At 45.9% G+C, this 26,843-nt stretch overlaps 2 protein-coding genes across 5 annotated transcripts in view; both read left to right on the forward strand.

Moving 5' to 3' along the window:
* WWC3 (WWC family member 3) overlaps positions 1-18,668 on the forward strand; it is a 118,133-nt gene extending 99,465 nt beyond the window's left edge. For both annotated transcript variants that reach the window (XM_082610406.1, XM_082610407.1), the window contains exons 16-23: positions 942-1,106; positions 1,531-1,682; positions 2,808-2,973; positions 10,038-10,202; positions 12,149-12,241; positions 14,031-14,258; positions 14,405-14,532; positions 15,950-18,668. In XM_082610406.1, the coding sequence (XP_082466532.1) occupies positions 942-1,106; positions 1,531-1,682; positions 2,808-2,973; positions 10,038-10,202; positions 12,149-12,241; positions 14,031-14,258; positions 14,405-14,532; positions 15,950-16,016 (1,164 nt within the window). In that variant the 3' untranslated portion in view covers positions 16,017-18,668. The remainder of the gene's footprint in view (positions 1-941; positions 1,107-1,530; positions 1,683-2,807; positions 2,974-10,037; positions 10,203-12,148; positions 12,242-14,030; positions 14,259-14,404; positions 14,533-15,949) is intronic.
* Positions 18,669-24,974: 6,306 nt separating this feature from the next.
* CLCN4 (chloride voltage-gated channel 4) overlaps positions 24,975-26,843 on the forward strand; it is an 82,952-nt gene continuing 81,083 nt past the window's right edge. The window contains exon 1 of one of the 3 annotated variants that reach the window (XM_082609516.1): positions 24,975-25,150. Coding sequence is in view for 1 of the 3 variants with exons in the window: in XM_082609514.1 (XP_082465640.1) it covers positions 26,792-26,805 (14 nt within the window). In the remaining 2 variants the exon portion in view is untranslated. Of the gene's footprint in view, positions 25,151-26,726; positions 26,806-26,843 lie in introns of those variants that run through there. The other 2 variants (XM_082609514.1, XM_082609515.1) reach the window with 2 other exon arrangements.

Here is a 26,843-nt window from a genome sequence, read left to right on the forward strand (position 1 = left end):
CTCCTGCCTGTGTCCTGATGTCAAGTGATCTCCGTAGCTGGGAGGACAGAAAGGGATGGTAAAACCCCTTATCTTGTCAAGTGTTCTGTAATTTAAATATATTATGTCAGCTAATACTCGCAAAACTCTTACGCAGCGGCTTCTGCATTATCCCTGTCTTGCGTCACGGGAACTAATAAAAGTCGGGTTGAGAAATTTGGTAGATAGAAGTATAGGATGGTCAGTTAAATTTGAATTTCAAGTAAACTATGGATGCCTTTTAGTTTAAGTATGTCCCATGTAATATCTGGGACATACTTCTATTTTAAAAAAATCTGTTTATTTGAAATTGCAGTTCACCCAGATGCCCTCTATTTTATCTGCCAACCCTATAACTAACTGGGCAAGTCAGCAGTCCGTCTTCACCCCGGCCAGCCAGTGCAGGGCCAGGGCTTGGAAGCCAGGGTGCTTTCTTCCCAAGGTTGGAATTGTCCCCCTTGGTCCCACCCCTTCAGTGGCAGAATTAGAGATTGGAGAGTTCCACCAATCCTCTCCCTCTCTCTCTTTTTTTGGGGGGTGGGTGGGTGGGTGGGTATTTATTTATTTATTTATTTATTTATATTATTTTACACCAATCCTCTCTTTTTTCAAAAATTCCTGCTAGAATCAGCGGCTCTTTGAGTGGCAGATCCTGAGCCTGACCCACCATTCCATGTCGTCCATTCTCTGCCCCTGTTCCCCTTCTAGCACTTTCTGATTGGGCTGAACAAGCAAGCGAGGAGCCACCCCCATTACGATCCTTTTCGATGACTTTCATTTTACTGCAGTCCTTTGAATAGCAGTGACACATTGTATGGCCTTTCTGCTTAAGATTAAAGAGTGACTTTGATGCCCATTGGTTGTTAAGGTGCAGTCGTTCAGGGCCTGTTCTGCTTTTTTTTTTTTAAAAAAACACCGCACAGGGCATTGCTCAGATTAACTTGGCTGATTACGATGGTTCGAGCGAGATGCAGCTGCGCTGGTACTCGGTGCAGGTGTTCACCGGCCCCGAGCCCCCCCGGCGGGAGGACGAGCGTCTGGGACACAGCGACTTCCGGGACCCTGCGCCCGCCACGTCTGGAAAGACAGTAGGTGGCCTGGCTTTGAGACGGGCTTTTCCTGGGGACATTGTTTCTAAGAAACGCGTGTAGACTTAGTCTTAGAACACAGTGGCGACGAAGAAGCAGGGTTTCAAGGGAAGTAATAAAAACGGACTATAGTGATGTATGTGGCCGTTCATGGTAATATTCTTTAATGCAACTTGTTCATGATGATGAGTGATGCGTTGGTTGCTTAAAATTTGAGTCCTCAGAGCCATATGGAAAGGCCAAGTTACTGTCTTGCTGCCAGCCCGGGGGGTGAGCTGCTTCCCGCTGCAGAGCAGCCGGGGATGGCCATCAGCCCGGCAGCAGGGATGCTCCCCATGGGCCGTGCAGGCGCCCGCTTTCTGCTTTGCCGCCCGCACGCCGCTGGCCTCGGCTGCTTCTTAGCAGCGTCCCTTTGGTCCTGTAGGACGCGGTGACGGTGCTGCTGGCGAGAACCACGGCCCAGCTGCAGGCGGTGGAGAGAGAGCTGGCCGAGGAGCGGGTGAAGCTGGAGTACACGGAGGAGGAGGTCGTGGAGATGGAGCGCAGGGCGGAGCAGGCCGAGGCTGTGTCCGAGAGGTGAGCGCGGCCAGCAGCCCCTTGGGCGAGAGGCCGCCGGGGTGTTCATCAGACGCCACGCTGCGTAGAATGTGTGCGGCGGCTCTTCGGTACCTTTGCCCAGAAGTCGGGATCCTTATGGGGGATCGTATGCCAGTCTGCACGAGGGCAGTACACTGACCTCAGCTCTACGTGTAGTCTTTTCACCTTTCCTTCTGTTCCCCGAATTTCTCTTAAAGGGGGGAACTGTTGAGGGACTCCCTCTGCCCAGATTGAATACAATAGGGTCCTTTAAGTTTTGTTTTTTTTCTTTATTAACTGCTTTATTGGGATATAATCTCCCTACCATACAGTTCACCCATTAAGTGGACGATTCGGTGGTTTTTAGTACTGGCACAGAGCTGTGCCCCCAACATCACACTCAAGTTGAGGGCGTTTTCGTCATGCCGAAAGGAAACCCCATACCATTAACAGTGCGCCCAGTCCTCCCAGCCCCTGGCAACTGCCCGTCTGCATGCCATCTCCAGGGATTTGCCTGTCCTGGGCCTTTCTTGTAAATGGAATCATGCGATGTCCCTTTACGTCTTCCCCGGAGCAGCCCGTGGGTGAACGCTTGACTCGGGGCAGATGGGTCTGCAGTAGAAAAATAGCTCAGATGGACAGGCGCCGCAAGTGAATCGCTTCCCAGCGGGTCCTTTCCGGCAGCACTTTCATGTTGCTTTGCTTCCACGGTTTTCCATAAAGAGCATCATGTTTCCAAAGCTTGCTACTTCTTCCTAATAGCTTTCTCTGGATTTGTTTTCAAGAGGAGTTTATTTCCGAAAGGGAAAGTGCACGGCAGAGGTGGGAGGGTGTGTGTTCAGGGATGGGCAGGAGGCTGGGAGGGCTCGGGGAGAGGGGCTTCCGGGATGCTGGCGTCTTCAGGGGCTGCAATTGGGCGATACAGACAGACAGACCCTCTTAATGAAAGGCCTTGTAGCTCAGTCTTCCCTACGAAACAGAACTGCCTTTCATTTTATGAGAAAAGCAACCGTCTTCAGTTACTGGAAGCAAATATTGGGCGGCTCTGCTGCTGTGCCCTGAGTGCAGCAGTAAAGTCAGTGCCCTGATGAACGTTTTGGGGGCTTTTGCCACGCCCGCCTTCAGGAGTTGGCAAGCCGACTCGGTGGACAGTGGCTGTAGCAGTTGCGCCCAGACCAGCCCCCCGCACCCAGAGCCCTGCTGCGTTGGTGTCACCTCCATCCACGGACACACGTTTGCTGGCCAGGCAGAGCCTTACAGCCCCAAGAAACTTCAGCCCCCACCTCTGAAGGTAAGCAGGAGAGGACAAAGGGTTTCGCGGAGCCCCTGATGTTTTGCCTCACTGCACCAGGCGCTGCCCTGGAAGGACGGGCTGTGTGCCCTACGCGAGGGAATTGAAGTGAGGGGCCTCAGATCTGTAAACAGCAGGTACCATGGAAACGTCTGTCTACTTGAAATTAAAAGGAAAGGACAACTAAACGGGGTGGATTTTTACTCCTTCATGTGCCATCTTCAGGGCCGCGTGTGGCTCAGGATGTTTTGTGCGTCCCTAACGTTTTGGACGCTTGTCATTTTTCTCCGTTTGTGCCATTAAGAGCAGTGAAGCATCCTTTTGGCCCTTCTGTTCACCCGACCCTAGTTGTGCCCATCACGGGGTCTCCACTGGGGCAATCTTTCAGGTTTGCGGTGACAAATGTCTAAGGAGCCCAGTGGGGTTGGGAGACACTATCAGTGCTCGACTGCAACTTTGTTTCCCAACTGTTCAACTCATCACAACGTCTACCACCACAGCCCCTGATCTCAGTCCAAAACACAGGTCCTGAGAGAAGTGAGAGCCGCCCGCTGGCAGCCTCCCGCACTACAGCCCATGAAGTGCCTCGGGCGGAGAGGTTCTGGGCGTGGCTGCCGGTCATGGCCATTATTCCTCTTTCTAAGACTTTGACAAGCGTTGGCCCACGTCAGGGGCAGTAGCTGTGGGAGGCTAGCTTGGTGTGTCCTTCTCCCTCAACTTTTAATTTTGAAGCACTTCAGATCTACAGAGAAGTTGCTAGAATAGTACAACGCATACTCGTATCCCATTCACCTAGACTCCCCAGTTGTTAGTTCTTCACCACATTTTCATTCTCTCTTTCCATGTGCATGTGGTAGCTGCCAGGCATTGCAGATGCAGCAGCAAAGAAACAAATGGAAAGTCCTGCCCTGTGGGCAACAGACAGGGTAAACCAGTAAAATACAGCAGCGTCTGAGATAGTCGAAGGGGCTACTGAAGAATGAGATGGTAGGAAAGCAGGGTTTGCATTTTTAGAAAGATTTACCATTTTAGAAAGGGTTACATTTAGAAATGTAAATTGGTATCTACAAACATCAGGACTGTAAAATGGTGCAGCCGCTATAGAAAACAGTATGGAGCTTCCTCAAAAAATTAAAACTAGGGACTTCCCTGGTGGTGCAGTGGTTAAGAATCCACCTACCAATGCAGGGGACACAGGTTCAAGCCCTGGTCCAGGAAGATCCCACATGCCACGAAGCAACTAAGCCCGTGAGCCACATGGCCTGCGCACCCATGCTCAGCAACAAAAACAAGCCACGGCGATGAGAAGCCCGCACATCGCAACGAAGAGTAGCCCCTGCTTGCCACAACTAGAGAAAGCCTGTGCGCGGCGCCTGTGCGCAGCAGTACAGACCCAACATAGCCAAAAATAAATAAATAAATCTATTTTTTAAAAAAACTAAAAATAGAATTACCATATGATCCAGCAATTCCACTTCTGGATGTACATCCAAAAGAGCTGAAAGCAGGTCTCCAAGAGATACTTGCACATCCACGTTCATAGCAGCATTATTCACAGTAGCCAAGAGGTGGAAGCAGGCCACGTGTCCATCGACAGCTGAATGGATAAGGAAAAAGTGGTATATATGTATATGGAATATTAGCCTTAAAAAGGAAGGAAGTCATGTCACAGGCTACAACATGGATGAAGCTTGAAGACATTGTGCTAAGTGAAATAAGCCAGTCACAAAAGAATGAATCCTATACGATTCCACTTATATGAGATTCCTAAAGTAATTAAATTCATAGAGACAGAAAGTAGAATGGTGGTTACCAGGGGCTAGAGATGGGGAAATGGGGAGTTGTTGAATGGGGATAGAGTTCAGTTTGGGAAGGTGAAAAAATTCTAGAGATCTCTTCCACAACAATGTAAGTATATTTAATACTACTGAACTGCACAATGAAAAATGGTTACAATGGTAAATTTTACTTATTTATTTATTGTTGGCTGCGTTGGGTCTTCGTTGCTGCGTGCGGGCTTTCTTTAGTTGCGGAGAGCAGGGGCTCCTCTTCGTTGTGATGTGCAGGATTCTCGTTGTGGTGGCTTCTCTTATTGTGGACTGTGGGCTCTAGGCGCACAGGCTTCAGTAGTTGTGGCGCATGGGCTTAGTTGATCCGCGGCATGTGGGATCTTCCCGGACCGGGGCTCAAACCCGTGTCCCCTGCATTGGCGGGTGGATTCTTAACCACTGCGCCACCAGGGAAGTCCACGATGGTTAGTTTTATGTATTTTTTTTATAATAGAAGTGAAAGGTCATAGAAGTCTCACTGAGAAGGCAGTTTTTGAGCAAAGTCCTTAAGAAAGGAGTCTGGGAGCCTTGTGTGGGGCTGGGGATGGGCATTCAGGTGCAGGGAGCTGCAAGTGCACGTGGGGTCGGGGTAAGGAGGCATCAGAGCTGAGGACAGAGGGAGTCAAGGGGCCACATCATACAGGGCCTACTCAGGACTCTTGCTTTTTCTCTGAGAACATTGGAAAACTGGTGGATAGTTTTGAACCCAGGGGTGATGTGATCTGACTCACTTTTTAAACATTTTCCTAGAATAATTTATTGACATGAAAATCTCATAAAATGAACCCTTTCAAAGTGAACATTTCAGTGACTTTGAATACATTTACAATGTTGTGCAGCCACCGCTCCTCTCTGGTACCAAGACGTTTCTTTCACCCCAAAGTAAAACCCCATAACCATTAGCATTCATTCTCCCTTATCTCTCCCCGACCCCTGGCAACCACCAATCTGCTTTGTTTCTATGGATTTGCCAATTCTGGATGTTTTGTGTAAATGGAATCATCCAGGGTTTAAAAGATCAGACTCCAGGGGATCGTAGCCAAGATGACAGAGTAGGGAAGAGCTCACCTCCACCCACAGGTGTACCAAAAGTACGACTGCAGTTGAACAACACAGGGGTTAAGGGTGCTGACCCACCTCACAGTCGAAAATCTGCATTTGGGAGGTTTTTTTTTTTTAACACCTAAAGGAACTAGAAAAAGAAGAACAAATAAGATCCAAAGTTAGTAGAAGGAAAGAAAGAAAGATCAGAGCAGAAATTAATGAAAGAGACTAAAAAGAACAATAGAAAATATCAGTGAAACTAAGAAGTGGTTCTTTGAAAAGATAAACAAAATTGGTAAACATTTAGACTCATCAAGAAAAAAAGAGAGCCTAAATAAGTAAAATCAGAAATGAAAAAAAGAGGGGACTTCCCTGGTGGTCCAGTGGTTAAGACTCACAGACTGCATGGCACAGCAAAAAAAGAAAAAAAAGAAACAAAAAAGAAGTTACAACTGACACCACAGAAATACAAAGGATCATAAGAGATTACTATCAACAGTTGTATGCCAGTAAACTGGACAACCTAGAAGAAATGGATGAATTCCTAGAAACATACTATTTCCCAAAACTGAATCAGAAAGAAATGGAAAACATGAACAGACCGATTATCAGTAATGAAACTGAATCAGTAATTTAAAAACTCCCAACATACAGAAGTTCAGGATCAGATAGCTTCACAGGTGAATTCTACCAAACATTTAAAGAAGAGTTAACACTCATTCTTCTTAAACTATTTCCAAAAATTGAAGAGGAAGGAGTGCTTCTGAACTCATTCTATGAGGCCATCATCACCCCGACCAAAACCAAAGACACCACAAAAAAGTAAAGCTACAGGCCAATATCACTCATGAACATAGATGCAAAAATGCTCAACAAAATACTAGCAAACCAAATCCAACAATATATTAAAAGGATCATAAACCATGCTCAAGTGGGATTTATCCCAGGGATGCAAGGATTGTTCAGTATCCACAAATCAATCCAAGAGATATACACCATGTTAGCAAATTGAAGAATAAAAATCAAGATCATGTCAGTAGATGCAGAAAAAGCTTTTGACAAAATTCAGCATCCATTTATGATAAAAGGTCTCCAGAAAGTGGGTATAGAGGGAACATAACTCGACCATATACGGCCATATATGATAAGCTCACAGCTATCATCATATTCAATGGTGAAAAGCTGAAAGCATTTCCTCTAAGATCAGGAGCAAGGCCCACTCTCACCACTTTTATTCAACATAGTATTGGAAGCCTTAGCCACAGCAATCAGACAAGAGAAAGAAGTAAAAGGAATCCAAATTGGAAAGGAAGAAGTAAAACTGTCACTGTTTGCAGATGACATGATACTATACATAGAAAATCCTAAAGATGCGACCAAAAATCTACTAGACCTCATCAGTGAATTCAGTAAAGTGGCAACATTTAAAGTTAAGGGATATAAAATTAATATATGGAAATCGTCTGCAGTTCTGTACACTAACAATGAACTATCAGAAAGAGAAATTAAGAAAATAATTCAGTTTACAGCTGCATCAAAAAGAATAAAATACTCAGGAAGAAATCTAACCAAGGAGGTAAAAGACCTGTACTCAGAAAAGTGTTAAGTCATTGATGACAGAAATTGAAGACAACACAAACAAATGGAAAGATACACCATGCTGATGGATTGGAAGAATTAATGATAAAATGACCATACTACCCAAGCCAATCCACAGATTGAATGCAATACCTATCAAAATACCAAAGGCATTTTTCACAGAACTAGAAAAAGTAATCCAGAAACTGTATGGAAACACAAAAGACCCAGAATAGCCAAAACAACCTTGAGGAAGAAGAATAGAGCTGGAGGTATCATGCTCCCTGATTTCAAACTGTACTACAAAGCTACAGTAATCAAAGCAGCATGCTATTGGCACACAAAAAAAGACACATGGGTCAATGGAACAGAGTAGAGAGCCCAGAAATAAACCCACACTTACATAATCAACTAATCTATGATGAAGGACACAAGAAAATACAGAGGGGAAAGGACAGCCTCTTCAATAAATGGTATTGGGAAAACTGGACAGCTACATACAAAAGAATCAAACTGGACTACGTTCCCATTAAATTTTAAAATGTTTAAAGACTTAAATGTAAGATCTGAAACCATAAAACTCCTAGAAGAAAGCATAGGTAGGTATGCTCTTGGACATCAGTCTTAGCAATGTATTTTAGGATATCTCTCCTAAGGCAAGGGAAACAAACAAACAAAAAACAAATGAGACTTTATCAAATTAAAACGCTATTGCACAGTGAAGGAAACTATCAATTAAACAGAAATGCAGCCTGCTGAATGGGAGAAGATAGTTGCAAACGTTATATCCGACGAGGGGTTAATATCCAAACTACACAGAAAACTCAGACAACTCAACATCAAAAAAAACAACCAACCTGATTAAAAACTAGGCAGAGGACTTGAATAGACATTTTTCCAAAGAAGACATTCAGATGGCCAATAGACACATGAAAAGATGCTCAGTGTCACTAATCATTAGGGAAATGCAAATCAGAACCACAGTGAGGTATCACCTCATACTTGTTAGAATGGCCATCATCAAAAAGACAACAAATAACAAACATTGGAGAGGATGTAGAGAAAAGGGAACCCTTGTGCACTGTTGGTGGGAATGTAAATTGGTGTCACCACTGTGGAAAACAGTAAGCAGGTTCTTCAAAAAGTTAAAAGTTGAACTGCCACACCATCTTGCAGTTCCACTTCTGGGTATTTTTCTGAAGAAAGCAAAAACGCTAGTTAGAAAAGATATATGCACCCCTATACGTATTACAGCATTATTTACAATAGCCAAGATGTGGAAACAACCTAAGTGTCCATTGTCAATAGATGAATGGGTAAAGAAGACGGGGTATATATGTGTGTATATATGTATACACACAGACACACATATATATACATACATATGTATATACATAATATGCAGTGAAATACTGGCCATAAAGAAGAAGGAGATCTTGCCATTTACAATAGCACAGATGGACCTAGAGGGTATTATGCTAAATAAGTTGGAGAAAGAGAAATACTGCATGATTTCACTTATATGTAGAATTAAAAGCAAAACAAAACAAATGAACAACCATAACAAAACAGAAACAGACTCATAGATACAGAGAACAAACTGGTGGTTGCCAGGGGGGTTGAGGGGGTGGGGATGAGGGAAATAAGAGATGGAGATTAAGAGGTACAAACTTCCAGTTATAAAATAAGTAAGTCACTGGGATGTAATGTATAGCATAGGGTATAAGGTCAATAATATTGTGTTAACTCTGTATGGTGACAGACGGTAACTAGACTTATCATGGTGATCGTTTTGTAATGTATTAAAATATGGAATCAGTATGTTGAACACCTGAAGCTAATATAACATAGTAAGTCAATTATGCTTCAATAAAAATTAATGAATGAGTGGCTCATACAGCATGTGGCCTCTTGTGACTGGCCTTTCACTCAGCCTAATGTTTTCAAGGTACATCAGATTGTAGTATCTACCAGCACTTCCCTCCTTCTCATCGCTTGCATGAGTATGCCACGTTTTGTTTATCTGCTCATCCGCCCGTGGATGTTTGGACTCCTTCCACCTTTTGGCTGTTTGAATAAGGCTGCTATGAACATTTGTGTGCAAGTATTTGTTTGAACACCTGTTTTCAGGTCTTTGTGGTATACACCTAGGAGTGGAATTGCTGGGTCTGACTTCAGTTTTTACCAGGATGTCCCTGGTGCTGTGTTGAGAAGGGTTTGAAGGGAGGAGGGAGGCGTGGAATCCAGGAGACGGGTGAGAAGACTCCTGTGCTAATCAGGCACAAGACGATGGTGACCCAGATGGAGGGTTGGTGATAGGAGGTCGAAACATGCTTAATCTCGAGCACAGAGCCAACAGGATTTAATCTTGGACCAGGTATAGGGTGTATGAAAGAGAGCTGGGTCCAGAATGACACGAACACTTTTTTTGCTGGAGCAAATGGGAAAGTAGAGGTCCTTGGCAGAGGGAATATCAGAAATTCCATTTTGGACGTGTTGAGTGTGAAATGCCAGTTAGACCTCCAGTAGAAATGGCAAGGTTGTTTGGTGACTACACTAATTTAATGCTTGTGTTCTAGAAAGAGTCGTGGTAAACAATAAATTACTATCTAGGTTGATAAGGAAACCAACACAGAAGATCTCTTCCCAGAAGAGGTGGCGAGTCTGCCGAAGGAGAGGCCCGGCCGCAGGGCCCGCGGCTCGCCCTTTACGCGGAGCAGCACCATTGTCCGTTCCCAGACTTTCTCGCCCGGAGCACGAAGCCAGTACGTTTGCAGAGTAAGTCGGGAGTCCTTTGCCACCTGCCTGGAAGGATTCTTCATCGGTCGCGGGCGGGGCTGGGCAGCAGAGGGTTGGAGCTCCCGGCTGACCCTCACCTGCACGCAGGGTTGAGAACTCTGAGACAGGTGGAGGGGGAGACCCCACCTGCTGTGGTCCGTGGAGACAGGACAGCAGGTTGGAGGTCGGCCGGCCGTGGCCGTGTGACAGTGACGGCACGGACTAGCAGAGACGAGGCGCTGTTGAGGATTAGTGCTCACGGCGCAGCACACTGGGGCGCCGTTTGGCTCGAGCAGAGCTTTGACCCTCCCGCTCCTCTGACGGGGCTCGTTGGGGAAAGCATCTTCCCTTGAAGGGGCTGCCGTGGAGCCGCTGCATTAGGGCGGAGCCAGAGTTTGATCATATGAGAGAGGCAGACCCTCAGGCGTACGTGGGAGACACTGAGGGGTCCCCAGGCCCACCCTCAGGCTCAGAAAGGAGCTTCCAGCCCTTCTCCCGCAGCGGAGTTGTGCGGCAGCTCTCACCTCTCGGAGCAGTGGCAGCGTGCCCGGAGCACAGCCAACCAGGGACGCTCACCCGAGGCTTGGTACCCAGGGGTTTTGTGGGGGTCGTCACGGGGCACAGCTGGTGGCCAGCGTGGCTGACCATCTGCAGCCCCTCCAGGGTCAAGCTGGTGGCCCAGGGCCCCCCTCACATTGTCAGCAGAGACTGTGTGGCCGGGCCAAGGTCTCCAGGTAAACAGAGAAACTTAGAACGTTCTAGGGACTTAACAGGTCACCACCCGGGAGCTGAGCAGGGAGCCTACCTTTCTTGGGCAGGGAATCCTTTACTCATAGGAGGGAGCAACAGGAGCTGGGGCCCAGGTGGCCACGTTCGCGAGGCCTGCAGCTCCTCTCCCACGCAGTGAGGTGTCCCGGTCGTGCTGCTCCGGGCAGCCTAGGGTCAGGCGGGGCACTCCCGCCCCATCAGGCTGCAGCCGTGCGGGGCCTGATGCTTCATCACGCAGCTGGAGGTGCCTGATCGAGGGCCGTCCTTCCTTATCGTAGACTCCTGCCGAACCCCTGCGGAGCAGCCTCCAGCCTGCTTGCTGAGGAGGACGGGGTGGTGCAGGAGGAAGCCCTTCACCTCCCCAGAGACAGGCCTCCAGCCCCTGCCCTGTGCTTTGCACCCTGCACAAAGGCACGCACTGACCGGCGATGCGTCTAGAGGCCTCTTTGTTTTTATATATGTTTGTGATGATTGGGAGGCACGTAAGTGCAGTGCTGTGACATTTCCTGATATCTGGGGTTCATTGGCATGGAAAGTAAGGCCGTGAAGGCCAGGACTTTGCTTTCACACAGATATATGTTGATCCTGAAATGAAAACCTGCCGCCAAATGAAATACATAACGTCTTGGCTCCCATGAAGTCGGCATTATTTATTTTTCTTTTTAAAGACAGGCCTTTTCCCTTGATGGGCAGGGTGGGTGTTAGTGGTGTGCGCTTGTCCTCCTGCCAGGAACGAGGCTCTTTTCTGGAACGCCAGTCTTCCCCGCTCTTGCGAAAGCTAGAAACACAGCAAATGAGAATGACTGATAAAAAGTGAAAAGCGCTGAGGAGAGTGCGGGTTTTCATGATCGTCACACCGTATCAAGAGGCAGTTGGCATTGATAGGACTGAAATTGTGTTGCTCGATTAGCCTGGAAAACCTCAGCTGGTTCGGTTAATGGACCTGAAGGAGGGGTGGGGCTGCGGGTTGGTCTGCTTATTTGGTTTGTCTTTGTTTGGCTTGAAACTCTTGTGTAGGGTTTTCTTGTAAGCGAAACCCAAAGTCTTGGTAAAAGCTCTAAACGTCATATCTGTTTGAGTACTTGCACGAGAAACAAAATAATCCAGTTCAGAGTACACAGAGAATGAATGTTGAATTCTTGAGGAAATGGTTCTGAACCTCAATCTTTTTGGTGTAGCTTTATCGTAGTGACAGCGACAGTTCAACGCTGCCCCGGAAGTCCCCCTTTGTCCGAAACACTTTGGAAAGACGAACCCTTCGCTATAAGCAGGTATGTGCCACGTAGACTAATATGCCGTCTATATGTACCCTGGGAGTTACTTCTACAAACCTGAAGAGGTAATATTTTAGGTAAGATTAATTGAAAGGTAATATGTTTATTTTCTTGTTTACTTAGATATAATTTTTAAAAATGTATATAATGTCAATGTTTCCAATATTTGTTAATTTCCTGAGATAATGTCATAATCTAAGATAATACATGATCTTTACATTTAAAATATAATAAATTAATAAACAGCCATTCTGTATACGAGATTCTTCTTTCTTTCTTGACAAGGGAGTATATACAGTTTAGAAAATTTGAGTCTTTCAACATGGAGCATTCTCCTACATAGGACTGTTCTACAGTTTTCCTTTATATACACCGAATTTTTTCTCCACATCATGCCAGTTTACACAGTTTTGCTACTTTTAATTTGTATGGTAGTGGTTCCCTGACTTTCCCAGGCAAGAATTCTTTGAAAGAAAAAAAGAAATTGCCAGATCTCCTTGTGGTGGTCGTAGAGTAGCCGCTGACTGAGAATGATAAGAAAATACATAACTCAGCAACAAAAGTATTTCTCAGCAGCCATGCTGTTGGCATTTTGGCCTAGGTCTGTCTTTGTTGGGGGCCGTCCTGTGCACTGTGGGCCGTTGTGCTGCATCCCTGGCCTTGACCCACTAGTTGCCAGTGTCACCCCCTCCCCCAGTTGTGACAACCAAAAATGTCCCCTGAGGGCCCAAGTCACCCCTGGTTGGGAACCAGTGAGCTCTGCCATGAATTCAGCAGAGCTTTTAAGTGAGTTTGTGTTTATTAAGTCACTTACAGATGCAGTTAACTTCTGTATATGTGCAAAATAGTGTTATGGGTGTGTAAGACGCATACAGTTATTCAGTCCCCCCGACAACGCTGATAGGCTCGTGGATTTGTGATTTTGTTGCACTAACTGCCTTCTCCAGCGTTGTTTGCCGTGGCGTGGGAAGTACTGCTCTCAGCTCCGTGTACAAAATTCTATTCTCGTCTTAGAACTTCCTTGAAAACAGGAGACTTGCTTACTTCAGGCTTATATGGGGAGGAATGTTTTTTGTTGTTGTTGTGTTTTGGCCTCGCTGCGCGGCTTGCAGTCTTAGTTCTCCAACCAGGGATTGAACTTGCACCCCAGCATTGGAAGCAGGGAGTCCTAACCATTGGACTACCAGGGAATTCCCTGGGGAGGAACGTTTTTGACAGCTTGTGTGTGTTTAACCAGAAAGCCCTCAACGTGGTTTATAACGTGCTTTTTTCCCGTTATACAGTAGGTCATTAAGATTTTGCCATGTCGGTATATTTTTCATCTTTTTACAATAGCTGCGTGTTCTGCTGGCCTTACAATGTATTTGATCACTTTTCTCTTGTTAGGTATTTAGGATTTTTTCTGTCATAAACCTTTTGCACATCATCAGCTGTGCCTTTCAGATACAAGTCAAATGAAATTTCAGAACCAAAGAAAACACAACATTTTGTGGCTCTTGCTTATATTGTCAAGTAGCACTTGGGAAAGATGATGCCCTCCTGCCCCGTGTGAGAGGGTCTGTTTCTCTGCGCTTTAGCCAAAGCCTAGGTCGTCATTACAGCGGACAGTTTGCTGTCACTGGCTCGTTATCGGAGTGGAGGTTTGAACCCGTGTCGCCCACATCCGTGTTGTGTTGGCGTCGGGCCACGCTGCGGGTGTCTCCCTCCAGTGGGGTCGGTCACTCGGGGAAGAAGCTGCAGGCAGGGCGCGGGCGGGGTGGGCGCGCTCACGGCCGCGGTCTCGCAGCCCTGCAGGTCCTCCCTGGCGGCGCTGGCGGCGCGCACGTCCCTGGACCTGGAGCTGGACCTCCAGGCGTCGCGGACGCGGCAGCGGCAGCTGAACGAGGAGCTGTGCGCCCTGCGCGAGCTGCGCCAGCGCCTGGAGGACGCCCAGCTCCGCGGCCACGCCGAGCCCCCGGCCTGGCTGCTGCGCGACGAGCGCTTCCGGAGCCTGCTGCGGGAGGCCGAGAGGCAGGTGAGGCCCCGGCCCGCCAACGGGGGGAGGGGGCGGGCGGGCGGGCCTTTCTAGCCTCCCGGTGCGCCGAGCTGGCAGGGGCTTCAATCGCTCTTCCTTAAAACTGGAAGCAAACCCATCTGGTTCACCCCGTGTTGCTGTTCCAGACGAGACAGACCAAACTTGACTTCCATCAAGAACAGGCAGCTGAGAAGATGCTGAAGAAGGCCTCCAAAGGGGTGTGCCAGCTCCGCGGGCAGAACCTCAAGGAGCCCATCCAGGTGCAGGCGTTCAGGTGCGGAGAAGCCCAGGCCTCACTCTCCCGCTTGCTTTTTACTGTCATGCCTTTGTCATTTAAAGAGTAAAGTAAGTACTGAGAAAGACCCACAGGAAGTCGAGGACAAAGCAGGAATCTCCCCTGCTATTAGCATTGCGCAGATTTGCTTCCGATCTTTTTTTCTAAACACTGTTTTCTTCATGCTGCTTGTAATCACAATGTGGGTTCGAGTTTGCATTTAGCTCTTTTTAAATTAAAATACCCCATGTTGCCACATCATCTGTTATCTTTTTTGGCTGTAATGCCTCATCTAACAGATATAATTTACCTATTTTATACGCTGCTTCTTTCCAAATGTTTGCTCTTGTAAACAGCACAGTGATCTACATATAGATACATATGCGTATCACCTTTGCCTTTTTAGTTAACTTTTGATTGAAGCATAATAGACATACAGGAAAGCGTGCCTATCGTCCTATATATGAAATATTTCAGTGAATTGTCATAAACCCTACATGGCAAGAATCAAATGTTATGAGCACCCCCAGATTTCCCACACCAGAATAACCACCATCTTGAATTTGAATAGCGTAGATTAGCTTTCCCCGTTTTTATTTTTTATATGAGGAAAATCACCCAGTTAATCTATTTTCTTTTGTGTCTGGCTTTTTTAAAAATTGAGGTGAAATTCACGAAGCATAAGATTAACCATTTTAAAGTGAACAATTCCATGGCATTTAGTACAGTCACAATCTGTATTCAGTTCCAGAACATTTCCATCACCCCAAAAGGAAACCCTGTACCCCCGGTAAGCAGTCACTCCCCATGTCAGCCTCTCGTCAGCTCTTGGCAGCCACCCTTCTCCTTTCCGTCTCTATGGGTTTGCCTGTTCTGGACCTTTCATATAAGAGGAGTCATACAGTATGTGGTCTTTTGTGTTTGGCTTCTTTCACTTAGGATAGTATTTTTAAGGTTCATCAATGTTGTAGCATGAATCAGTGCAGTGTTCCTTTTTAGGGCTAAATAATATGTGCCTGATCTCTAGCCCTAATTTTTTTATACCCTGAATTTTTACCTCCCATCATAAGAGAGTATAAAACACTGTAGCTATCTTCCTTCAACTATGATTTAGAACTCCTTGTATAGTTTTTCATTTATTCATAAAGAAAATATTTGCTGAGCATCTACGTATACCAGGCACTGTTCTAGGCACTGGAGGCAAACCCTTGCCCTCATGGGGCTTTGTAACTTCTATTAAAATTTAGAGAGGGGGCCGGGGCGAGAAACTTCAGAGGATTTGTATACAGATGTGCTCCTGGGGATTGAAATTCAGTGTGTTCTCTGAGTAAGAAAAGCTGTCAGTGATGGCAGAGCCTCTTGCCACCTTTCAATGCATTTCTATCAGCCTCTAACCTGCAATTCTTTCCAATCGCAGGGAGAAGATAGCATTTTTTACAAGACCAAGGATTAACGTACCTCCTCTGCCCGCCGACGATGTTTGATGTAGTGCTTTGTACACATGAAGTATTTATCTGCCTGTTTTATTTTCATGAAGTTCTTAGACTAGCTAAATTTGTCTTTAAAATATTTGTGCAAAGCTATTAATATACACATTTTGTAAAAAATAAATAAAAACAAAACACATATATCTATACATATATATTTTATAACAGTGACGGCAACAGGGCTTGGTTTTTCCTTGTTGTGAAATTGACATCTCTGAAGACAGGTTATTTTATAAGAGATCAATTATCATGTTAAGAGTGTACAGTTTTTACGCTGTTTTATTTGACTTAAAGGCTGGAAGACAGAAACGAAGTGAGTTCAGGCAAATTCACTGTATTGTAATTTATTTATAGTACTTTTTTTTTCCTTGAAGGAAAATACTGACTTTAAGATGTATTTTAAGACTGAAATTTAGTTCTTCAGTATTTGCCATGTGGTAGAATGGATCTTTGGGGCCGGTTTTGTGTCTGACATCCGAAACGCAAACACTATGTGCTGAACTCGTCACTTGTCCCGTTTCTCCTGTGTGCATTTATCATGTATATTGTACACTTTTGCACCCTTCGTGTTCTGTTAAGATGCCACCTTAGGGGCTCAGTCCTGAGTCAGTGCGGGGGTGCGCGTTGCGGAGCTCGGTCTCCCGCGCGGGCTGGGCACCCGTAGCCCCTGGTTTCCGTGCACCTTTCCGTGCCCACCCCGGGTCTGAGGCTGGTCACGGAGCGCCCGGCAGCCACACAGCCCACCCTCACCCGGCCTCGGCAGCCCCGCCTGCCTTTCCAGTCCGCCCCGTCTGATGCTGACCGACAAGGAGGGCGGTGGTGGAGCTTCTGCTCTGCTGCTCTGCCCTGCAGGAAAGTGAAAAGAGAAGAAGGAAGGTGCGTTTTCACTGAGTCACTGGATCCGCTGATGGATAGAGCAGTCACGACGTGGACGCGATAACCTTTGAAGGCGCTTTCTTGAGGGAGCCAGCTTCCGTGGGAACTACAGCTACCCGGCGAGTCACTCACAGGAGAGCATGTGCTTTCGATCAGAGGGCCCCCGCCCCATACTGGAGTCGTCCCAATATTTCTTAAGAAAGCTTAGAACTAGCTCATGAGGAAAAAATTCTTTACGTCATAAAACTATACCATCCTTTAAAAATGCCAGGTGGTATAGTTTGCCTAATTTGTATTTATTACGTATGAAATGCACTCTCCTTCATGAGGCCCCGGAGAAGTAAACGAGGTGAGTCACACAAAATGTAAAAGAAAACGGAACCCTCCTCCTGGGTCTTTGTGCCCCTCCCTTGAAAGTGCCCCTCCCCCCTTAATCAGCAGCATCTCTCTTCTCATTCGTCTGTAAGCACTCCCTTGTATAACCCACCTTCCTTTTCACATTTATTAAAAATGAATTTTGTAAAAGCATTTCATTGACATGTGACCTATCACGGACAGTGAAGTTGTCAGTGGTGGTAAGGCTGAAAACTGCTTTTTCACACTTGTTCTTGCTATGTATTTCTGCCTCTAGTCTCGGGGTTTTTTTTCTTTTGCTAATTTCCCTGCATACATACCCACAACAGAGGTAGAGAGACAAAACACGTGAGTGCTTGCCAGAAGTGCCCCCCAGGAGACAGCGTTGCTGCACGGGTCAGGTTGGTGGCAGGCCCTCTCTGTCCCCAGCTGTTGAAACTTCAGACTCATGGACTGGCTGCCGCTGGGCTCTGGGCTGTGTGGAGAGCAAGTCATATGCGTCTGAGGTGCATGGCTCCCCAGACGTGGGAGAGCCCCGGCCGCGTTGCCTGGCCTCTGTTTAGACACTGCCACTTGAAGCTCTAAGTGGGTGGAAGGGTTGAGGTATAGCTTTCCTGCTAACCCTGCAAAGTAGCAACCTGGGGAAACCCACTGTGCCAATCCAGAAAGCCCGCAAGGGTTTTCAAATGTCACTGCCCAGTAGACACAGGTTTCTGTTTGGAATGCTTCTCCACCTCAGAGTTAAAAAAAAAAAAAAAAAAAGCCCTCCTTTGCCCCACCGGAAACAAATGCAGCGCCAGCTTTGGTGTCAGTTCAAGGAGCGCTGTGTTTTGCGCCTTTCCCCTGTGCTTCTCCGCCTCCCTCCCGTGTCTGTCTGCTTTCGCACCTGAATGGGACCATAGTCAGAAAGGAAGGAAAAGCCGGGCCGATGAAGGACGGGGAGGGGACGGGTCCGTGCTGCTCGCAGGCTGTGCTGGAAATGGCACGTGGACAGCGACAGAGGCCAGCCCAGGGGGCAGGGCACGAGACACCCTAACTGGCTTCTCTTTCGTGATTCGATTGTGCAGCTTCCCACTAGTTAAGACTGCCACCCCCTGGAAAATATCCCACATGTCCGAAAAGTGAAGTCCTGTCGTCTTAAGGGGTATTTTCTTATGTTTAAGTTTGCCCATAATCGTGCCTTGGACAAGCCAAAGTCTGCCACCAGGGTCCTTTAGAAACTGTGATGAGTAAAAGGGAATTCGGTCTTCACTTCATCTGGTCACGTAATTGTCACCACCGAAATAAGTAACCTTCTGTTGTGGGAATAAGTTATAATCAGTATTCATCTCTATTTTTGTCACTGTTCTAATTGTGTCATTTGTATTGTTTGAAAGTATTTCTTCTACAAAATTAAACTAACCTGCCTTAAGAACAGAATGGAAATGTGTGATTTTTAAAAAAAATGTAATTAGAGACTTAAATATATTAAAATGTATATAATTTTTTTCAACATAAAAATAGAGGTATGGGGGCTTCCCTGGTGGCGCAGTGGTTGAGAGTCCGCCTGCCGATGCAGGGGACACGGGTTCGTGCCCTGGTCCGGGAAGATCCCACATGCCGCGGAGCGGCTGGGCCCGTGGGCCATGGCCGCTGAGCCTGCGTGTCCGGAGCCTGGGCTCCGCAACGGGAGAGGCCACAACAGTGAGAGGCCCGCGTACCGCAAAAAAAAAACCAAAACCCTGTGCCCGTTAACCGTCATCCCCATTTCTCCGCCTCCCCTCACCCCTGGTAACTGCTAATCTTTCTCTGTCTGTGGATTTGCCTATTTTGGACGCTTCCTGGAAATAGAATCACATGCTACATGTGCAGGCTTTGTTCCCTCAGCATCATGTCTTCTGGGCTCGTCCACATTGTAGCCTGTGTCAGGACTTCACTCCTTTTTATTGCTGAGTAATATTCCTTTGTGTCGATAGACCACATTGTGTTTATTTGTTCGACAGTTGATGGCCATTTGGGTTGTTTCCACTTTTTGGCTGATAGGTATAATGTTGCTGTGTACATTTGTGTACAAGTTTTGGTGTGGACATAGGTCTTTATTTCTCTTGGGTCTATACATAAAAGTAGAATTTCTAGATCATATGGTAATTCTATGTTTAACCATTTGAAGAACTGCCAGGCCATTTTCCAAAGCAGCTGCCCATTTTATATTCCTACCAGCAGTGTACAAGGGCTTCAGTTTCTCCACTTCCTGGCCAACACTTGGCATTTTGATCGTAGCCATCTTCATAGGTGCACAGCGGCATCTCAGCACAGTTGTGTCTGTTTTTAATTCACAGGATCCATCCCCGCTACCACACACACACCTTTGTAATTTGTTGAAGAAACAAGATTGTGTGTTTTCTGATCTCCCACAGCCTGGACTTAGCTCATTGTATCCCTGGGTGTAGTTTAACATGTTCCTCTGAACTTTATTTCCTAAAAATAAATGCTGAAAAAAAGCTGCTGTTGAACCTAAAAGCTTGATCAGATTCCAGTTCGTTTTATTCCTTTCTTCTTTGGGGGCTGGGATGGGTGACAAGACATACTTTCATCCATCAGGTGACTTATAATGTTTCTTTTTATAGGGTTTGCAACTATTGATAATCAATACATAGATCCATTAATTCACTAAGGGTTGCAAAATGATGATATTCTCTCAATTTTTAAAACATTATTTACCTTGAAATGCCTTTATAAAGAGAAACTTACTAGTCTATTTGGTTATCCAGTGGTGCAGTTTGTATGGGAAAAGCAAGATAAATGCTTGATTTTTTTTCTATATTGACCAGTTTTGAAAATAATGGTTTCCCCAGCACTGTTACAGTGGTGACCAACTTGTTTTTGGTTTTTGGAAATTTTCTTTTTTAGTATCGTTATTATTAACACAAATTTAAATATGTTTGGTGTGCTTTAATCCATTGGGGTTATCCTTATTAATGCTCAAATTCCCTCCTCTGTAGCTGGGGCAACCTCTACTGGTTGACTGCTGGGCCCTTTTTATATGTCCCCAGGAGTCTGAGATGGCTTCCTTGCTCCTGAAATGCAGCGGGACCCTACAGAGCCTTCCGGGGGACAGACACTTGCCCAGGCCCCGTGTCCCGTGCCCACCTCTTGTGTGTAGAAAAGCTTTAGCATCCTAGACCTTCCCTGAGTTCCAAAAAGAAAAATTTAATAAGAGAAGAAAAAAAAACAGAAACAAAAGAAAATATTCAAGTAAGGCTATTAACAGTTTAGCCATAAAACAAGGTCAAGGGCCTTTGGTTCTTCCTCAGCGGCTATAGATAATACCCTGGGCCGTACCCTTCAGTTGTCTGCAGGCACTAAAACCTCCACCAGGTGGAAGAAGTTAATTGCATGCTGGTCACATAGACCCCAGACCAGTTGGAACCAGAAGGTTGACGATTGAGATTCCTGAAACATCACCCTGGTACCTCACCATCAGCCAATGAGAATTGTGCACGAGCTATAGCTGATCACACACCCTGTCACCCTCTCCCTCACACTGTCTTTAAAAACCCTTCCCTGAAAGCCACTGGGGAGTTCGGATCTTTTGAGCTCAGCCGCCCGGTCTTCCTTTGGCCTTGAAACAAACGCTGCGCTTTCCTTCACCACAAGCCGGTGTCAGTAGATGGGTTTTGCTGCTCCATGGGCGAGGGGACCAAGTTTGGTTCGGTAACACTACCCTGCTTGACCAGATGTTTGTGACCTGGAAATGGTCATTTCTCCAGGGAGACTTGGTTTCTTGGTGCCAGGAGTACTCGTTACTGCTGGGTTAGTCCTTGTTATTTTAGATTTATTGTCTGTCTCTGTTAAGTAGACAGACAATATTTTCTTGTCATGCATCTCAATTTTTGCTTTGAAGCAAGTGATCAGACACTGCCACCTCATTTTGGAACAAGATTTGCAGCCCCTTGGTTACATCCAAAGGCAGAGGCTGCACACGTCTTTTGGTGTTTGGACACATCGTGCCTGGGACCTGTGGCGAGACGCACGCAGCCTTCTGGAATCTGTGCTTTTCCGTCCTTCCCACCAACAGACACTCTGGCCAGATTGCTTTTCCTACTCTGCAGTTACAGGCAGAATCCCCTGGGTAATAAACACAAATTGTTTTATTGCAATGGAATTAGTTTAAAAGAAATGCTTTGCAGCACTGCCCAATAGAACTATCTGCAATGATGGAATTGTTTTATATCTGCACTAAAATATAGTAGCCACTAGCCACATGTGGCGATCAGGCACTTGACATGTGGTTAGTGTGACTAAGGAACTGAATTTTATTTATTAAAAAAATGTTTTTAATAAAAAAATAAAATTATTTATTTATTTAGGCTGTGCCAGGTCTTAGTTGCGGTGTGCATGTGGGACCCAGCTCCCCGACCAGGGATTTAACCCGGGCTCCCCGCATTGGGAGTGCGGAGTCTTACCCCCTGGACCATCAGGGAAGTCCCTGAATTTTGAATTTTATTAATTTAAATTAATTTAAACTTGAATAGCAGCTTGTGGCTAGTGGCTACCATATCGAAGCAGTGCAATTTTACCGTGTATTACTGTGTAAGGGGAATAATTATGTCCAACTGGCCAGGGTTACGTGCCCTGCTTGTCCCCGTGGGTGGGTTTATGTGAGTTGACAATGGTGTGCAAATGAACTGGGCCACGTGGGGCTTTATATATAGGTGTGTGTGTGTTAGATTGTGAGTCTTTATAACTTTTTCCACTCGGCTCAAAATATGCTAGGTATTTTGATAAGCGTATATAGGGGTACACATTTTTCCTTGCGTCTCAGGCTCCAGTAAGGCTCTGCAAAGCACTGCTTACTCCTTCCAGAGCCCTTACTTAAGCCTCAAAACGCCCCCAGGTGGTGGATCCTTTTACTACCTCCACTGCTCCCCACTTTCCAGAAGGGAAAATCGAGGCTTGCAGAAGCTTGCAGAAGCTTGACAAATAGCACAGACAATAATACTGTAATACGGTTGTTATGTACTTCAAGATGGTGTCTGAGACCATTTGAAGACAATGTTGGTTCTGGTGTAACACTGTATCCCAGAGACAGTTTTTTTTTATTTTATTTTATTTTATTTTTACCATGTAGTGTGCTTCCATGTCTATGAAAACTTCCCTTCCCTCTCTGTGTCCCAGTCACTGGGTTCCGCTCCCCAGAGATAACCACCCTTTGCAGCTTCCTGTGCATCAATTCTGAAATAGCCTATGAAGATACAGGCAATCATACTTCCCACGTGCCAGCAGTACCACATTTAAGGGATTATAATGAAGCAGAGCTTCCAGCATGTTATACAATGGTGAACTCTTAAAAATGACTGGGAAGGGCCTTCCCTGGAGGTCCAGTGGTTAAGACTCCGCGCTTCCACTGCAGGGGGCCTGGGTTTGATCCCTGGTCGGTTGGGGGATTAAGATCCCTTCTGCTGTGGGATTCAGCCAAAAAAAAAGAAAAAAAAAAAAGCCTGGGAAATGGAAGGTTTGGGTGCATCAAATTATACTTTATAAGCAGGGTTTCTCTGCACTGGCACTAGTGATATTCTGGGCTGGAACATTCTCTGTTGCAAGGCTGCCCTGGGCACTGTAGGATGGTGAGCAGCATCCCGGGCCTCCACCCACCAGATGCCAGGGGCCCCCCACCCCCCCGCCCCAAGGTGTGGCAGCCAAAACTGTCCCCAGACATTGTCCAATGTACCAGCAGCAGATAAGAGGGGGAAAATGTAAAAGATTCAAAGGGATTAGCAAGTAGAAATCTGTGAAGAAAACAGAAGGTGCCAGTATGGAGAAATTAAAGCTCAAAGGTTATTACATAAGTGTTTGAAGAATCTTTTCAGGAAGGATCTTAACAGCTATCTTTCAGTCTTCACACATAGCAGAATAAGAAGTGAATTTAAATGGAAGAGAAATTAAGGCTGGACCTACAGACGATGAAATGGTAACATCAGTTCTGAGCTGCCATCTGCCTTAAGATTTTTAAGAGCAGAATAACCTAGGATGATTAGGAATTGTTATCTTGGGGCTTTGTGGTTAAGATTTGAGAATCTTCAAGGAATGAAATCTGCATTAAAAAGTAGCAAAATGTACATAATCCATGATCATGTCTCCTACAGTGCTTTAAAAAAAAAAGCAATAGCTGTTTCTTGTTACAAAAGCAATGCATGTTAATCGTAGAAAAATGCAGCTAAGCTAAAAAGAAGAAAATGAGAAATACCCTTAATCTCACTAATGAGTGAAATACTAAGGTCGATACTTTAGTGAATTTGCTTCCCAGTTGTTTTCTCTGTTCAAAGGTATTTGCATAAATATATTAAACTGTAGGGGGGGAAACTCTTCCCTTAGTTTTTTGACTGGTCTAATAATTAAGTTGACATAAAATGGATTAACAGGAGAGAAACAAATTTAATTTCCTATGGTAGGGGAGCCCATAGAATTCTGAGACTCCAAGAAGTCACCAAAGCAGGCAGCTTTTACACCTTCTAGACAAGGAAACCATAAGTTTGTGAAGAATTGGAGAAACAAAGGGGTTTGGGCTTGGGCTAGCAAATGAGTGAAACTAACAAGGTTTGTTTATACAGCCTTCCAGGTGGTGAATTCCCTGTCTCCGCAATAAGGATGCCTTTTATCCACCTGGTGGGGGGCAGGGTACCTTCACATGCTTTTTGGGGGACCAAGGAAGGTCAGAGTGTCTTTTTTTTTGCACAGGCTGTTTCTTAAGTAACTTTAATTCAAAATAATCAGTATGCCAAGTGGCATATTTTGGGGGTGGCATCTTGTGCTTCCTTTGAACACCTACATACATTCGTCGGATCATTCAGCACATAATGCTTTGGAGCTTCCTTTTTTTCATTTAAGACACCGTGAATGTCTTTCCATGTCGAAAAGTATCTATTACCATATCCGTTTTAATTCTTGTGTTGTACCGATGTCTTATAAACTTAACCTATCCTCTGTCTTTGGCCACTTGCTTCTGGTGCTTTGAGTTCATAAATAATATTGCAGCAATTTTTCCTTTCACGATTCTTTCCGTTCCTTTCCTTTTTTCCTAATGAGGCTAGTTCCTGGAGCAAATGACAGCAATAGCTGTCGGGCCCACTGTATGTTTCAACCCGCGCATATTTGCAAGGTTTTTGGTAGGAATTGCTAAACAGCCCACCAGGAAGACTGTTCAATTTACATTCTTATGGGGGTGTGATCTTTTTTTTTTTTTAAGTCCTTGCCAAAAGGACAGTTTCATGGGTGGAGGTGGAGGATGTCGGAAGTGATCTCATTCTGTTGAAAACTGTGCGCCCCAGTTTTAGGCTTTTCCTGAATTGCCTGTTTGCTGTAATGTTCTTCACACTTGAACAATCACCTGGAGAAGAGAAGGTGAAACTAACCTACTGGCAAGAAAATCGCCCCACGACGAGGAAGGTGCCTCTGCTTGAGTCATTTCTGCCAAGCCGAAACACAGAGCAAGTCACTTCGGACCTCGGAGGGCATTTTATAGACCGCCCCGCGTCCCACCTCCTGTCGATTCTTGGAACTCCCACCACCGTAGTCCCGGCAGCCCAACCCCAGCGGGCAGCGCGTCCCGTGTTGGGGACGCGGGGTTCTCTGTGCACCCGAAGGAACCGACTGTACGAGGCTTGGAAGGGCCGGCCTCCAGAGCCGAGGTGACCCAGCCTGCCGGGCACGGCTGAGTGGCTGGGCGGAGCACGTGACACTCGCAGCCTGGCTCTTGGCTGGGGGTAGTGGGTGCCCGCCCCGCGCGCCGAAGGCTGAAATCGACTTCTGCCTCTGGCAGGAAAATGAGCTTGTCAGTTTGTCTCTAGCGGACCCTCAACCCACTGGAGCAGGGGATTTCGGTAGCATTTAAATTTCATATCTCAGGAATCTGAAAGCAAAAGGTAAGTTGCTTATCACTCAGAAAAACAAATGAGAGGAAGGACCTGGAATACCGTACGGCCACTTTGTTGATTTTTTTTTTTTTTTTTTTTTTTTTTTTTTTTTTTTGTGGTATGCGGGCCTCTCACCGCTGTGGCCTCTCCCGTTGCGGAGCACAGGCTCCGGACGCGCAGGCTCAGCGGCCATGGCTCACGGGCCCAGCTGCTCTGCAGCATGTGGGATCTTCCCGGACCGGGGCACGAACCCGTGTCCCCTGCATCGGCAGGCGGACTCTCAACCACTGCGCCACCAGGGAAGCCCCACTTTGTTGATTTTTAAAATCGAGTTGAAAATAATCGATCGCTGTGCGAGACAAGGGCCATTATTTAGCCCCAAATTAGAGGCTGACCATCTGAACAGAAATTTGGTTAATCAGGAGGGGATGGTGGTAAAAGGGCCCGGGGTTAAATATAGAAGGACATGAAAGCTGTCGGAATAAATAGCAAGTAACACTGGCCTGCTTGTGAAACAACCCATTTCACATCTCTTTCAGGGGCGCCAGCGAAGGGAATGTTAAAATTGCAATTTAAACTCAAACGAAAGGAAACTAATCTATATGAAACTGGAATACAAATAAAAACAGTTCCTGCTTTTGCTCTTTCACATTTCAAAAACGTTTATGTGGTTTGGCGAGAAAGTTGATAACTTCACAGTTTAAGTCTGAAATATGCCATTTCAAATTTACAAAATGATCACAGTTGGAATTTTCTAAGTCCCTCTAGGCAAGGCTGTTTCAGTTGTGAATGAGAAATATTGACATTGTACATATTTTCTGTAATAGATGACTCACTTCCGCAGAATGTTATAAAAATTAGAAAACGTATAATAATGAGTTATTGCGAATTAACTTTCATGTCTGAGAGATCAAATTCTTTGCCAGAAGATATAAGAAAACAGACACAAGTACAACCATGCTCATGCAATAGCGCTTTACTTTAAACAGTCAGATGTTCAAGTAAGAAGTATAACTATGTGGTGTCACTGTTGTTTTCTTCGGCAAAACCACGTTGGTATTGGAATGCAGGTATTGAGAGTAATTAAAAGCATTATTCATCAGTGCGCTTGGTATTACATTCCACAATGAATATGCTTCAAATTAATGTATTTGATATACGGTTTGAAACATGGACCCTCTATGCGAAATATGCACTCTGTGTTTTAACTGTCATTTTGATTTGCACAAAATAGATGGATTTATTTAGTTCTCCACTGCATTTGATAAAGACTTTTTAAAAATAAAAGACTAAATTATTTCCTTTCATTACTAATCCCCTTATTGAAATCCTATTACCTGCGTGGAGCCTGGAGTCCTTTGGGTCTCCCCTTCTGTGTGCTGTTTGTTTCCCACAGTTGGTGGAAGGCTGGGCCAGCTGCCCACACCAAACACACAGCCCTGAAAGGAGGCCAGAGCGAGGCTTTCCGGCCACTCGCTCCTCGCCTCCAGGGACTTCCAGGGTTTTCCCCCCCGCCCCCTCCCCTCCTCGCCCCGAGGGCGTCACGTGGCGGCGTGGGCCCGCCTCCCGGTGACGTCAGCGCGTTCGCAGCCGTTACGCCGAAGAAACGATGCTCTAGGATGCGGTTCAGGTGGGCGACCGGCCTGCGCCATGCGGCACTGTAGGTAAGAGACTCTGCCGGAGGAACCCCTGCAGCCCGTCG

This window comes from Mesoplodon mirus (assembly GCF_964341445.2).
Source record: "Mesoplodon mirus genome assembly, chromosome: X".
Taxonomy (NCBI): Eukaryota; Metazoa; Chordata; class Mammalia; order Artiodactyla; family Ziphiidae; genus Mesoplodon; species Mesoplodon mirus.